This window comes from Gavia stellata, chromosome 24 (genome assembly GCF_030936135.1).
Source record: "Gavia stellata isolate bGavSte3 chromosome 24, bGavSte3.hap2, whole genome shotgun sequence".
NCBI classification, from domain to species: domain Eukaryota; kingdom Metazoa; phylum Chordata; class Aves; order Gaviiformes; family Gaviidae; genus Gavia; species Gavia stellata.
The window spans coordinates 12,029,550-12,046,253 of NC_082617.1; the positions used below are offsets into that span (position 1 = coordinate 12,029,550).

Genomic DNA, 16,704 nt, shown 5'->3' on the forward strand with positions numbered 1-16,704 from the left:
TACCTACCTAACTATATGATGAGATTTTTTTGCATTACTGTTATAAAATATGTTTAATTCAAAATTATCAAGACAATATTGAGCCCAGCATTTTGCGTAAGGACCGTAATTCCATTCATAACCAGGACAACAGGCAAATGGAATGCTGCAAAACTCAATTCATACTTTTCAATACATCACATTTTATGCATCAAAAGAGACTTTTAAAATCAGCTATAACAACATATTCTTCTCTAAAAGTATTTAAATTTAATTTATACAACTAGAACACTAAACCAAAGAGATTCAGAAACATCCCAAACAGTGCTGTACTCATTCAGCACTTCACACCATTTAGCTTTATAAAGAGCTTTTTGGTGTGGCAAGGTTCCCTTTTGTCTCCTTTTCTATTAAAAGGAAAGAAAAAAAACCATTATTTTCTAAAATGACAATTACTTATTTCCAGCTGTCTCCAAGACATTAAGAGTGGGATTCAAAAACCTGAGAATTCCTATGGTGATTTTTTTTTTTAGTGCAGAGCGCATTAGTTTCTTACAACTAAACTCAAGTTGGTCACAGCTAAACACTGCAGGAAACAGTTAACCTCTGTCCTCATGAACATGACTAACAGCCATACAGAACTGCACAATGGTCCAGTAAGAATGAGGATGTCTGTTGGAAGAATATTGTGTTCTTACCCTTACTGTAGAGAGCCACTGGTGGTACAATTTGTCGCTACCTAGAGGGAATCACAAAAACAAACAAACTGTAACACTCTACCAAATAGAAAACAAGCTAGAAATGTGAAGTGTTAGCACTTAGTGGTTCTAGGAGCATGAACAGTACAGAAACAGAACAGGACGACCATCCTTTTCTTTTAATGGAAACACAACAACAAAAAATTGACGAGATAGCAAGTAAAAAAAAATTGTAGCTAAGAGGCATTTCTATTTCTATTCTGCGTTGTCTTTCAGACATTTGAGAACACTGAGGTCTTTTTTTTTTTTTTTTTTAAGATCACTAAAAGAAATTTGAGGTGGTTCTGGGTAAAGCCAAGGTTTTTCAGTGTCCTTCATTGCAAGAACTCCTTTAGTTGTACTTCAGCCAAGTGGTAAAGCTGAGGTTTTGTAAGACTGAACTGCCTTTATTCAGACTACAGTACATCATTCAAAGTTCTTGACAGAGGAAAGAACAAAAATTAAAGACACTTCAGCCTACAGGGATCATTGCAGCCTTAGTTATTTAGGTGAGTAGCCACAATGACCCACTACATCATCATGGCCCACAAACAGTAAGTCAAGAACAGTGTCTGAAATTACTTTAAAATACTGTATTTCTTACCTGCATATTCTCCCATATTTATCTCTTCTTCAAAAACATCACTGAAGCCCTCTCCAGAGTTAAGAAGATCCAGACGGCCATCAATGAACTACATCAACGTTAAAAGAGAGTGTAAACAAATCAACCATCCCATCCTTTATCTTTTCAGAAAGACTTTATTCTGCATTTGCTAGAATAACCCCAACGTTCTTATCGGGAAGGGACTCTAAATAGAATGAAAATACAATCAAAACTGGCAAAATGTTTACCAATGCAAAAATGTATGCTGCTTCATTGAAAAAACAGCATTCTTGTATTTGTCTATACATATATGTTTTCAGCTTCCTCGAAGCAGTAATATCACATTTAACAATAGTATGCTTTCTGTACAAAGTTTACAGCAGATATATTGGGTCTAGATATGCTCAGATCAAAACTGAGCACACAGACCTTTAGGGGAAAAAAACCATGTACCTCTTAAAATATAGAAAGCCTTATCACCTGAATCTGACAAAAGCCAGCAAGCAGGAATTAAGGTGTTACCAACTACATGAATTTTCCTCATTATGTGGCTGACAGAGCAAGGAATATAGGAACAGCCCTCAAAAAAAACAGTTGTATTGTTAAGGAATCTGCTTCTACGTTAGAGCAATTAAGCCAGTACCTGCTTAAAGAGCTGGAGCTGAATGGCATTCTGAAGAAACTGCCTCATGACAGCAGAACGATGGGACACAAAAGTTTCTTCACAAAAAGTGATGGGTTCACCCTGTAGAGTTCAGAGATTAAACACTGAAAAAGCTTTGTCTGAATCCATTTGAATCCACTGTCTCCATTTTATCCACTTCCCTTCCAAAATAAATAGATAAATGAAGTAGGCCCTACGTAACATTGAGTAAACTGTAATTTATTTCTAAGTTTCAGTCTTGTGACTGAGAAACAGGCTGGAAACTGACAAACTGCACATCATCAAAATAAAACGCATTTGCTTTATGCACATTTTGCTAATGCTGGTGAAGGAGCTTTCACCATCCAAAAGGTAATTTTACTTAATGTCCCCAAAATATGACACACAGTCATCTGAATTTTGTATATTCTGCTTATCTGCCTCAGTAGACCCATACAGTTGACTTGCACAAACAAGTCAGGAATGTCTACTCTGTTCTCTCCACAGTTCAGAAAGATTAGACTTTCATATATTGAACAAGCGAAATTTCCCTTTTTCACAACCTTGTTGGCAAAAGACACAAATTGTTTTGCAGCTCTACTTTTATCTTATTTTAATGAGTTATGTTAATGCTGAAGTCTGCTGTGCATCTGCCATAAGGGCACAAATCTCCTCCACACTTAAATCTACAAATACTCAATGTAGCAAGCTAATATATTTATTGAATTAAAAAACAAGAAAGTAACAAAGAATTATAAAATTATACTGATGTATAATTAATATGGAGGCTTTTTCATACTCATGTTAAAACATATTGGGACTTTTTATCAGTTGAGTGTTTAAAATCAACATTACACAGCAACAAACCTTAAAGCACCCCCTTTAAAAGGGTGGTATCATTCTATTTCTGAAAGCTTTTTATATTAGCAATCTTGTTTACCATTGGCTGTATAAAGTCAGGGTAACAGGGACATTAAAATGACTGTGCTCAAAAAAACCCCATGCCACAGCACTGCTTGAGCATATTGGTTTTTCCCCACCAATTTATGTTGGAAGCCACCATGTGGCCCCAGGAATTCTAACACCAAATCCACACTAAAGGGATACTAAGTCCTTAAAAGTATGTTGGGCAAACTGTGATGACACTCACATTTCTTAAAATCCATACGTCTTCACCTTTCTCCCTGAGTTCACAATGGATCAAACTTACTCATTGATACACTTCCTACTGAGGTCTGGTACCACCCCAGAGCTTATCAACCTGACGGCTGGTACTGCTGACTGCCTGTCCTTTGACATAACTGGCCTTGCCACTGTAACCACATGGTGCAAACAGTTATATCAGTTTTTAATGCAATTTACAAAGGAAAGTGGAGGAACTACTTGGCTTCAAATAATCAGACCGCAGTAATAAAATTCTTCCTGGCCTCCAGTGAATTGGACTACCAGAATCACCAAGATGATACACCACGTCCCTCACCTCTAAGCCAGTGGTCAACAAATGCAGAGGTCACAGATTGTTCTTAACTTGAGGAAAAGGATCTATTGCAAGTGACTGTCTAAGCACAGGGTGGGTCTCTTTCAAAGAGGGAAGAAGTCACTCTTTTAGGATAGTTTCTGTCACCCTTTCCTTGGGCCAATGAATTTCCATGGGTTTGGAAAAAAAAGCAGGTTTCTTATGTGACAACTACAGTTTCAGGATAATTAATTTTAAAAGTAATACCCTGTCTTTGATTTACTCTAGCAGGTATTTATTTACAGAGAAAACCAAAATCACTACAATCTTTCCAGGCAAGAAGTATGAGTGTGAAAAAACACTTTTTTTTTTTCTTCCCTGTGGCTTTGCTCTCATCAGGATAAAGAATCATAAGACATTTTGTTTCAATGTAAACAAAGGAAAAATGTTTGGAAAAACAGGTCTGGCTGGTATGTGGCTGGTATGCAAGACACTGATGATAGTCTCCATGACACACTGACTACTGCCACGACAAAGGTTCTGTCTCAAAAATCAAGGTATGTACTGTCTGAAAGGTTTTAATGCATTTAAATGAGTAACAGCTGATCATGCACTCATGTTAGTAGATGGCAAAGATGGACGAACTTCTGCATGACATGGAAGTGCCAAAACAAGACTTCAAGCAAGAGGTAACTTGGCAAATGGAAAACTCCATTAGTTACTTTTGAGATGGGACTGACAATTTGGACTAATAGAAGCTCCCCATGCAAGAACTTAATATATTATATTCAGCCATTGCCATCCCACTCGAGATTTGTTTAAACTCTCTCAGGTACCAGGAAGTACTCAGGATACTACAGAACACTACAATTAATAAGAGAAAATGTTAGGAGATTGCAAATGGATCTGTTACTACAGAAACTGTAGCGACAGACACTTTCCAAGCGGGGCCAGGCAACAGTACAACAAACAACAGGATGTAGCATGTACTTGACCAGTATGAAAAAGGCTTTCCCATCAAACTCAGCTACCAGAATGCAATAAAGGATGCCTGAAAAAGATTTATGCCTGACATAGATACAATCTGTAGTGTGAAAAGAGCTGGGAGCAATACATAAAGAAAACTGTAGATTAGTCCATGATCAGAGAAGTTGTTCACCAGAGGAAAGTTTAGCTTTCATCTAATCCTCACTTACAAAACCTTTTAAAGGAAACAAGCAACCCTTCCTATAATCCACGAGAATCCAAAATTTCTCCCATGGCCAGAGAAGAGTATGAACGTTGTGGGAAGAACTACGCCCTGCCAAACAGAAGCTTCCTCTACTCCATTGTACATCCAACGCAACGACACCAGCTTCTCCTCATACAATCAAGCTATGTACCATTCCTATAAACACACATATTGCAGCTGGGGGAGCCCGGTATTATTATAGAGTTAACACGCTTCCTTCCCCAAAGTACTAATGATTGAGTTTGTTCATTAGGTTGATTAGACCTTTTGACTTCTTAAGAGCCAATTCAGGCTTAACTGCTGCTAGATGATAGGAAAAACTTTAATCATCAAGGTCAAGCGTGAGCTTTTCAGCTTAGAATGCATTAGTACCTTCCGTCCTCCATGACCTCCAGAAGGGTGAACACACTGTTGCTAACCCCCATCCACACCTTCATTACAAAAAGACAAGATGGACAAGACCATTTTCTTGACAGATTTAGTTAACTGTAAATTATAAAGCTAATCAGCTCTGCTTTTACTGACAGATGACATTCTACATGAGGGGACATGCTAAGAACTGCAGATATTTTGTGAAATGAATGGTCTTGCTCACATGTAAAACAATTATAATGACTTGTCCTGACAAACCCATCAACTCCTAAAATTGCTGTTTCCAGCAATTAGAATATAGGCCTTGATTCGTCAACACCTTAAATATCCATTATTCCCCTCTCCAACTATAAATGCATAACAGAGGGTAAGATATGGCATTGCAAATGCTCTAAATGTGTGCACAATATGACTCTATGAGGAATCTGATTTGATCTGTAACATTAGATAATTCACACATATTTCAATATTGGATCACAAAATTTTTTTTTAATACAAAAATTTACACATTTCAAAGACATTTAATCTGCAATATTAACACAAGAGAAGCAACTTTCAAATATAAGACTAAGATTTAAGACTCCCAGATGCATTGAAAAAATAGGTGCCTTTTCTTTATGCCTTTGCAAATCTCCTTTTATATGAATATTTTATATTCATATGGCATAATGAAGTTCATCAGGGCAGTGCTGCTATCTCATGACCCCTTAAAAAGCTGAAAAGTTTCAGCCCACATCTGATTTGTTGCCAGGCCTATTTTTAAATTGGAATTCTGTTACATTCTAAAATAATGTTTAAAACCTACCTAAAAAGTGGCAAGTGAAAAATGAGAGTCTAGGAGATATTTCAGACTGTTCTAGAATTTCATGAAACCTGCTGTTATATTTTAGGAAGCCATAAAGCAAATTGAAAGACAAAGCCTGATTTTTATTAGCTATGCTGTAAAAAATTCACCACAATCCACCATCTTTCAATGAAATCACTTTTCCTCAGAAAGAAAAACTTTCTTTCAGAAGAGGGTACAGGACCTCGTGCAGACAGTTATTGTCAGTCAGAGAAGCATCATATCTGAACTGTTCGACTTAACCATACCGGCAGACAGGCCGGTTAACTCATGGCACTAACTTTCACAGTGAATATAAAGGACCAAAAATACGTGGGACAGAAGACAGCACAGATTAGAGAAGGACTTGGAGGAAGGGACAGAGGCAAACACAAATGTTGCTTCTGAAAAGACACATGGGTGTTAAGACAACTCATGGAAGTCTAACTATTCCCATTCCTGTGAGACATGAGACACCAAGGTGTGCGTCTGGATAATGGGGCTTCAAAGGTGGCATGTGACTGCTGGAGAAAACATTAAGATAATAAAAACAGGGTTCCAATTAGGTCAACAGGGAGATTCTCTGGCACAAGCAAAGATTTCACAAAACTTGATTCTAAGGGTAAAAAAACCAAACCAAAAAGCAACCACCCAAACCTGAAGACTTTGTTTAGACAACCCTAAAAATTATGCCATGGAAGATACATGTAATCTCTTCTGCATTATCATGGTCAGCATGTGGTGCAGGGTAATGAATTTTGTGCTGCTGTATGCATGCCTTTAAACCATGTAGGTGCTCTGTCAAAGCCTCTCTAATAAATACACAAGCCATTAGAGCTGCTCTGTAAACCAGCCACGAAATGAAAAAATGTGGGTGGAATTTAAAGGTGCAGAACAAGATGACAATCTGACAGTCTACAAGCTGTAAGTCTAGCGTCAGTACACTTTGCAGCAACCCCCCAAATATACAGCAAGAACAACGACATGCAAGAGATTCATGTATCACTGTTTTATTACTACCTTGATGTTGCAAATAACCACATCCTTTACTAAAATTTGTTATGCTCCAAATGACAAAGTAAAGCCTGTAGGGATATTCTAGGAATCATCATCCTTAATTCCATCCAGAATTATAATGAAACTAAGATAGGAGAATGATCTTACTGATCTAGATATATACGTCAATGTCAGATACAACCGCAACCACAGGCAAGCAACTGCTCTGCAGACCTTTCAAGAATTGTGATTACAATGTCAAGGAAAGATTAGCTCATCACAGCTAAAGAAGGATCATCAGTCAGCCAGCAGGATTCCATAAAGAAAATCTGAAACTGGTGACAGACACCTGATAGGACATTGGCTCATTCAGCTTGCAATTGCAACGACAAATAACCTCCCCATAACTAGTACGTACATTCGGCACAAGAAAGCTCTCTGCATCTGCCTCAGTCATAATGGAATCAAGAAAGCATAGATCAAATACTCTGCATTAAGCAAATGATCCCACAGCTTTATTAGCATTTCAAAATGCTGCTCAGGAACACAGAAATCATGTGCTCAGAGATTTGACTACACTTCTAAAACTAAATTAAGACTGTTCAAAAAGAGACTACCAGTTCTGATAAAATAGTATTGCTAAGTGTAATGGTGAGAAGCCTTTAAAAAACAGGTATTTACCAATGCAGACTGTCCTGTCCAAACACTTACCATCTCATGTAAACGCCCATTTCCATTACCAGTCCAATTTCAGACCTTTTGCCATGTTCCTCACTAGGGTATATAACCTCTGGTAGTGATACATCAAGAGTGAATATCCCTACAACTTTTTTTAAAAAATAGATTTACAGTATCTCTACTTTTTATAGGTACTTTTAATAAGATTTACAGTATCAAACAAAATGGGCCATTTATCTAAATTCTCAACCCTTGCAATTGCTGGTGAATTGGAATTTCCGACAGCTGTCATTCTGCATGTGATCTGTACTAAGTTGTAATAACATCACTGAAAGAGAAATAAAAGGGAGGTGATTTCAAGTCAGTCAAATCACTGACACCAATCATAACACTTAACCACATCAACATCCCCTTCAAAATGTCATGTGTCAAAACTTAGCTTATACCTGCGCTGTGGATCACGGGTATATATGCATCCAGCAAGCTGTATGCAGCTACAAGGCATCACCCTTACAAGAGCTTGGGAGCCTTCTTTTACAAAACATTCCTTGACAGACAAATCACATGAGGTGAGACAGACATGGCCTGCAGTGCACAAAGTAACTTCAACAACACACTTCCCCAAACTCCTAAAGTGGACGTGACTGAAGAGTCACAGAAGTGTTTTTTCTGATTGTACTGCGAAGAAGTAGAATGCACCTCGCACTAACAAAAGAAAACAGGAAAAGCTTGCAAAAATGTAGAATTGTTTGTGGTTTCTCATGTAGATATTGGGAGTTAATACATTTCAAAATTTTACCTTGTAAGCATTCTCAAAATTCTTACGTAATTCCCTTTATAAAACTAGATACCAACTGGAGCTCTGAGTTAGACTGCAGGAAAAAAAGCAGACTCCTATCAACAAACACATTCTTGACCAAAAGCCAAATAAAAGAAAAAAGTCCTCAGAAAGGACAGATATCTGTTTCCCACAACCACTGGAGATATCATTAATATTTACCAGCAGGCTGCCAACTAGGATGAAGCAATTTAAACACACAACTCAACTTTAAATGTGAAATTATAATATGCAGATATTCAGACTTCATCAAAATCCTTTTTAACACAGTAATTAGAACTCTGTAGCCTATGGTTCTTTTAGAACCCTAGTAATACATGTATTATTATAATGCAATGCATTATTAAGCTGTAATCAGTTCTACAACAACCAAAATGCCTTCAGATCAAAAAACTTTAGGTCTATTATAATTATTATGAAACTTTTGTAGAAAAAATAGAGGATAGGATTTATTTGCATTAAAACATTGTAAGAAAACCAGCTCCGATACTGATAGATTCAGTGAAAGTTCAACAACATCCCTTTACACATTATTTCAGATGGTAATATCCAACACCATTACAGGATCTGACGAACTTTGCACAAGACCAACTTCAAATAAAACATGACACTAACGACAAATGTGTAATTGGAAAAAAATTAGATCACATAGCCATGTTTTTGCTTCTCCTTTCAAACCCTTTTAGTTTAGTAGGATACCTGGCATTTTCACGTTAAGACCATGTAAAATGACACATACTCATATTCACAAATAATGAAACTACTTTACTGTAATAGAGCAAGCCATCTTTCAAAGTGTTTATATGGCTAATTCAAGCCATTGCCTGCCCTGATTCCTGAATCACCTACATCAGCCAGACGTTTTCTATCTCTAAGCAACTGATACAGCCTAGTGTCTTTAGAACTCAAGCAACAAACCTGGGAGATAAAGTGCAAAGAAGGCAGCAAGAAAGCATGTAGGGCGGGGGGGGGGGGGGGGGGGGAGGGAAATAATCACCATTTCACAGATCAAGAATAGAGGCACGAACATAATAACTAACTTGTACACGGTCACAAAAGTCTCTGGCAGAGCCAGGGAAAAGAACCGAAATTTCTTTAATCCCTGTTCAGTACCTTAAATACAAGGCTATTCTTCCTCTTCCTACTTGATACTGTGTCAATGCATGAGTGTAGGTGTTGAAAGACTAACAAAAGAAAAGTAATAGTATGGTATTATGAGCTGAGAAACCTAATCTTTATCAGATACAGCAAATCTCTATGATGCTGCCTGCACTAGGAACTCTCTCTTTGTCCTGAATATGCTTTAAATTACTGGTATAATGTGTACTGTATATTGTTCCGCTCTTATATTTATTCCACAAAAACCCCTGTGGCCTGCATGCGATTTTATCATTAGCTGGCAAGGTAATTTCAGGGCCTAGTTCTGCAATCATTCCGTGAGCAATACTCCCATTGAAGTTAGTATGTTCTGCATGCAAAGCAGCTACCAATTCAGGATCCCTATAATAAAAAGGCCTTTTACTATTTTAACTATTGTGGAACACTAGTGACAATACAAAAAAGGAGAAAAATTACAGTGCGATTCTTTATATGAGTTATTTTATACTATGACAAAATATAAAAGTGTGCTTGGAAACACAATTACACTAAGTATTTCCTATGAGATAAATGACAAGCTTTTTTTCCTTTCATTTATTAAAACTCAAGAGAATACAAAATATTTTGTTAAAATAGGAAAAAAAAAACCTCTGCAAAAATGATAAATGATTGGCCAAGATTTAGAAATGACCAATACGCCTAAAGGTCACAAATGTTAATATTTTGCTTTCTTTTGATTTCTTAAGGTACATGTAGAAAGTCAAAACTCATCCAAATCAATGAAGCTTCCAGGATTCACCCAAGTAAATATGTTGAAAATATCTTCTTGTGCAAGATGTAGACAACTCCTTTGTATCATGATCCCCAAAACCACATTTAATAAAATGGCTATTTTCAAGATTGAAATATTTCAATATAGTATTTAGATGCTAATATAGATGCATAAGGAGAATAAACTGGTTTTAACTTCACCAAAGCAAAGCGAGAGAAGCTTTAGTCATAAAGATAGGTCATAAAATCCCACTCTCTTAGCTAAGTAACAAAACCCCCATCTCTATAAATAAAATTGATATAATGGAATTAAACTTTAAATTTTCACTGAGTTAGAGACATCTAGTCTCTGGTAGATATACTAATGCAGAAAATACAATATAACATGATATGCAATGCCACCTCCTTCATACAGTATCTGGCAAAGTAAATGCTATTACCATAATAGAACTCACTGAGGTTTGATTTGTCATCGTGTTACGTCACTTGATAATTCAGTGTGGAAGCCTCAACTATTGCCATGAAAACACACAGCTAGAAAAGAAGTCACTTTAGAGAAGGAATTTATCATGCCCCCTGAGAGAGGTAATCAAAGGCACTGGATTAGGAACACTGGAAAAAGGTTTCATTCCTTTCTGTCCGAGTCATGTAACGGTCTCTGGGGAAACCTAAGTGGTCAATGATTAATATATAAATGCATACCCACATATGCTTGCTACGGTTATTTATCTTATATGTGAGATTCTAAATCAGTAACTTATGTCACTAGGCTCTTAAAGATGCAATAGCATCCATTCCTGGGAACGTCTGGAACTTGCCACACCAAAGACACTTGCCTCTATACTGCTCGTTACAGAGCATTAGTATATGTCTGCCCAAAAAACTTCTGGGAAAGAACTAAGAAATCAAGTCCACAACCGCTCAAGTTGCTTCTCCTCACAGGTGGAAAAAAGCAAAGAAAAGCATTTCCCTTTTAAAATAAATGAGACCTTTTCATTCTCCTTTTACCGTTTATTCACTCTTTGTCAGAAAGAGGCTCAGATTTTACCACATGAGAAGGCAAGGCACAGAAAAAGCCACATTAGTATAATCACAAAAACTGTGCTACTTTTCAGTTACTTTTAACAGCGCTCCTTGATTGCTGGCACTAAATGAAGCCCATTTCTGCATCTCACAATAGGTTGAGGATCCTGCCGTATTAGAAAGCATCATTTTTTTATAAGTTTGATTTTATTTCCCCTGGCTCTCCTCTACAACATCTCACTTCTTGCTGTTTTTATTCAAATACTTAAAAAAAAAAAAAGAAAGAAAAAAGAAATCCCACCTCTGAGAGAGTGAGAATGCTGTGTCTTGCAAACATTTATTGCAAGATACGTAATCTGTCTCAGTCTCCCAATTCCTTCCTGGTATATTCATAAAGAGAAAGTTGCATTCGGGGGGGGGGGGGGGGGGGGAATAAAAAAGCAGATTTTTCCTTTCACCACTTCCGCTACAGATTTTGCTCAATCCATGATGAAGCAACCGAAGGGAATTTGTTCTGCATTCCTGCAAACCGGCAGCTCACATACACTGAAGCCACGCTTTGCAGCAACACTGAAGCCACGGTTTGCAGCAAGTGTCATTATTTAGTGTTTGGCCACATGACTCCTCCCAACTCCCACTGTATCAGCTACACATTTTTGACATGGAAACCATGCAAAATTTCTAAACTCTTTTGTGAGGGGGGAAAAATGCTATCTAATTAGACCACATGTGCAGAGAAGCATCTGGCTCAGAGCACAGCAGTTTACACAGTTCCTCGAGTTGTCGTGGAGACAAGCACATGACCCGCTCAGAGCTGAAACTCTGGGGCACGGATCCAGATGCACTTCTAACGTATTCTGACAGAGAGCAGATGGGCAGATATTTACTGGGCCAAAACCGCCAACTCTGCTCCCCTCCAGACCCACATGCCCTCAATGATAATTTTTATCTTGTAAAAGTCCTTCTCATCCGCCCTGGAACCTCAGGCTTTCTCACCCAGGAAACAGAATTAAACCTGCCAAGATTTCAATCAGAAGAGTCCACCAACTTCAATCCCATTTGTGTAATAGTTATAAGGAGCACTAACAATTGACAAAACATTATCCAAATATTTGAAAAAATCACTCATTTTGATGCTTTATTTTGGCATTCAATTCAAACTGCATTCATAGGAAAATGCACATGAATTTCTGTGATTCACATGGTGCATTATTACATCTTGGCTGGTGAGGCTTGGTGCTGTTTTAATTATTAATAAAGTAAAACAAACTTTGCTCTACATATTCATAGGAATTGTTAATAATGATGTCTATTATTGCAGTGACTTCACAGCTTTGAGACTCTATTTTCAGTTTCTTAATATTCTTTCAACTGTATGAATACACGTTTTCTATTCTAAAGTTCTTTTTAACTTTAATGCTTTAGTTCAAATTAGCTCAGCATTCTGCTAAGAACATCTTCAAAGGAAACAATCTCACAACTTCGGTTGGAAAGCCCTATCACTCCACGCAGGCACTGAACATGCCTTGCAGGAGGCACACGATCTTCTATTCGTTTTAGAAGATTAATTTCCAGGAAAAAAATTCCTTGGCTCAAACTCCCTCATAAAGAACCACAACTTGTGACTACAGTTGCCTGCAGACTCTGAGCATCCTATAGCCCAAGATTTCCTCTGCGATTGCTTTGCCTGCCGCAATGATGGGCCAGAGGCTGAGAAAGACAGGTGAATAATCACGAAACAACAGTAAAAGAAAACACTCGCCACCTGCCTGCTCCGTCTTCAAGAAAGCTGACTGCTCCTCAGGACTGGATTACATCCTTTCCAGCACCACAGAGTATCTACATCATGGATGCTAGATATTTTCACAGTAAGCATTTCCCGGGGAAACTTCAAGAAAGCTGGCTACTGTGGAAAAAATTACTAGATAACCAACAAAGTATTTGCACTGAGAAATTAGCATTCTGAACTCTCCTGATTAAAAACTAGAATCAGCACCTACTTGAGCTGCCTTTTGAGCTGATCTGATAAATGTACATTTGTTCATTTGTACATTTGTTCTACATGGGCATGATCGCTTTGACCCAAACGCACATGTAAAAGTGTTACATAGCTATTTTATCATTAAAACAAATAAACAATAAAACAAACACAATGTTATCAAATTTCAAGAAATTTAAACACTAGAATGTAGTAGATATTTACCAATAATTGCTATAGCTAAGAATCACACCAGAACACTTCATTAGCTTAGTCTTTGTCTGCTATATTGATTGATTTCTACATGCGTGTTTTTCCATATTTTAATTTTAGCAGTACAAAATCACATTGCTCCAAATGCAAAAGTTGCTCATTTGAAGAATGAAACTTGCCTAACAGTGTTCTTAGTTCTCGTAACTCGGTATTTGACATTCAACAGCAATTTAAACTCATTTTTCAGGGTTAAACAAAATACTCAGGAACTTTTAAAAACATTTTGTCACATACAAAAAATCCCACACACAACACACCCAACTTTATTAAGTGTAAAATTTTCAAGTGCTTTGATTTATACTCTATATAAATACTTTCAGAGCTTAAAAACAATTCCTAAGGTGCTAAAGAGTTAATACTTTGTACTGTGGTCACTGTAAATAAGCACAATTGCAGCTAAGCAATATTGCTGTCAGAGACACAAGGCTTTGCAGGTGTGGGCAATAATTAAAGGTTTCAGCACATCTACCTGGGTGAAGTATTTTTGCCTCCTATTCCAAGGAGGAAGCCCTCTCTGTGGAGAGCAGAAGAGCTCATTAATGAGGCTAATTAGGTGTAAAGGGGGTAGAGTCTGGCATCAGCTGCAGCTTATAGTAGCTAATCATTAAGCTCTGTAATCTCTACCCCAGAACAGCAGATGATCATGTTCCTAGGTGACTGATGTTGCTAAGAAAATTTCCAGCACCTGAGTACCTGACCAAATACTTTTTGGTGAGGCTAAAAATTCCCTTAACCCTCCACATGCCAGACAGTGGAGTCCACATCATTTCTTCAATCATCAATTTTCTAACAACGGATATCCAAAGAGATCTGAACTTGACATGAGGTCTATAATGTGATTTATTTAAGAATTTAAAAAATCAATGCCATCAACAGTGTATCGAAGGAAGGCCAGTTAATAACGGCTGGTGGAGCAACATGCAAGAAGAATACAGATATGAGCAATAATGCTTGAAAAAGCGTGATCACATATACCTCCTAAAGGTTTGTGAGTTCTTGTAATTTCTTTGCATAAAGTAGTGAGGATAGTTACAATACCACAGGGATGAAAGCCTTGTTAATAAATATGTAAAATAAGGATTTCATTGTACTCATCTAATTTGAAATGAGAAAAAGGACATAATTTCCATGGAGAGAGAATACATGAAAGCAGAGCTGAGTCTGGAACTTGTTTTGTAAAATGAACTGCAAGGATGGCAAACTATTCCAGCACCTCAACATGAATTTTTGAGTTCATCAGGCAGAACAGACCCTTTACTGGCAACCTGCTACTGTCCTTTTTTTCTCCAATTGAAGCAGCAGACTTTAATTAAAAATTTTTAGATTCAATTCAAATTCAACAAGAAATACACTATTTTTCTACTGCAATTATTCTACTGCCTGATGGTATGGCTTGTAGTAGATCCTTGAATTACTTGTGAATGAACATTACAGCAAAATCTTTTAAGCACCTTAGTTATAACTCTTGAGTTATTAAAAGTGGTACATTTTTAGAGGTGCATTTTCATACTGACCAAGAAACTAAGCTGCAATTTTGCATAGGTCACCAGATTGCAAACATGATTAAATCAGCATATTTAGCTGATCCGTATTGTCACTGGAATGAAAAAAACACCTCAGTTTCCTCTATTTCTGTTTACTAACTGAAGTGTTTAAGGATTAAAAGGAAAAATGCCTTGCAAACCCAGAAAGATGAGCAAGTACCACTGAAGTAATAAAGGCTCAAGTGTATTTAATACAAACTCCCTTGTCTCCATGTTACCTGTGGACTTGGAGACGCCCAGATTAAATAACATGAGCTGCTCAGAGGTGGCACTGGCTCTCATTATAATCAGGGATATGGATGCACACATCAAGATAAACGACACCGGTAATCCAAGAGTCCTCTTAACATCAACAGAAAAAAATTTCCAATAATAACTAGCTCCATCTCTTACAACAATACAGAAGCCAGTTGAATTGGATGATAAAAATGCTTTGCAGCCAGCATCACATTATTTTTAATAATTCTGCAGATATATCATAAAGACAAAACCGCATTAGGTAATACAGGTTTTTACAAAAGCCTTGAGATAAGCCCCCTTCCCCAGTATTGAACACACTGTAGCTTTAGCTTGTTCTACTCTAGAATGACATGTGCACAAGAAGTTTTCAGATGGGTATGGAAAGTACTCAATGTCAAAGGCGTAGCACAGTTTCTTAAACAGAAACATCATCTCTTCTGAAAGACAGCTGTTACTAAAATACCTCAGAATGCCTGAAATGGAGATGGGATGGGAGAGCCTTGTCCACTCAGCATCTGAATCAAGTTCTTGCTTTTTCTTTTTTACTTTACTTTATGACAAGTTACGTAATTCTCTAGCAACATCTCATCTCCAGTGGTTGATACCCAAATACAGGATAAAAAAAAAAAATTACAAGAGAAAGGCTGAAAAACACAGTTTTAGAACACAAGGGCCATAACTGATCACATGAAAAGTCCATCTGCCTGGTGTAGTCTCCAATGTAGTCATAAGCAGATGTGCAGGAAAGACCAGGAAGGTAGAAAGCCTGAATGTTGTTTCTCCCCTCAGACTCTACCAGACTGAGATCTTCATCTCAAGAAATTTACTGAGTCTGCTGTTGCTTAAATAAACCCAAACAGAGGCTTCTCCCAAGTATCTCTCCAGTCTCCCCCAAAAACAATACAAACTTCCTCAGTATCATTTGATAAAGTGCTAGGCAGGATTACCACCTATCGTAGAAAGAATAGCTCCTTCTCATTTACTTCAAACATTTGCTGTTACAAAGCTCACTTGATTGCCCGTGTTTTTTTATACTGGAAGAGACAATGAGAAGTCATTCCCTATTCTCCTCCTTCAAACTGTCGAGGATGTTTTTTCCTGTAAATAATGCTACAAAATTGTCTGACATTCACAGTATCTCCGGTATTCAAATAACCAGATTAAACATTTTATGGGGGAAAATGTGCAAAAATGATGTCTGTAAGCAAGAGGAAGGTGTGTTTAGCAATTGGGGTAAGTACATACAAGTGCCAGAATTCAACAGAGGAACGGGCAAAACAGAACTATATTGCATTTTAGTCAATGGTAACGAACTTTGTTTCCCTAAAGTCTAACTCACCACCACAATCATCTATGTCCCAAGGTTGGTCTGCAGAGACAAGAAAAACTGTTCCAAGGAGTGATTCCAAGATTTGGCACT

General features: G+C 37.4%; 1 protein-coding gene across 5 annotated transcripts in view; it reads right to left on the bottom strand.

Moving 5' to 3' along the window:
* DENND1A (DENN domain containing 1A) overlaps positions 1 to 16,704 on the bottom strand; it is a 214,828-nt gene that overhangs the window by 46,376 nt on the left and 151,748 nt on the right. For all 5 annotated transcript variants that reach the window (XM_059828997.1, XM_059828994.1, XM_059828996.1 and 2 more), the window contains exons 14-16: positions 1,964 to 2,065; positions 1,321 to 1,408; positions 678 to 718 (exon numbers count right to left, since the gene is read on the bottom strand). In XM_059828997.1, the coding sequence (XP_059684980.1) occupies positions 678 to 718; positions 1,321 to 1,408; positions 1,964 to 2,065 (231 nt within the window). The remainder of the gene's footprint in view (positions 1 to 677; positions 719 to 1,320; positions 1,409 to 1,963; positions 2,066 to 16,704) is intronic.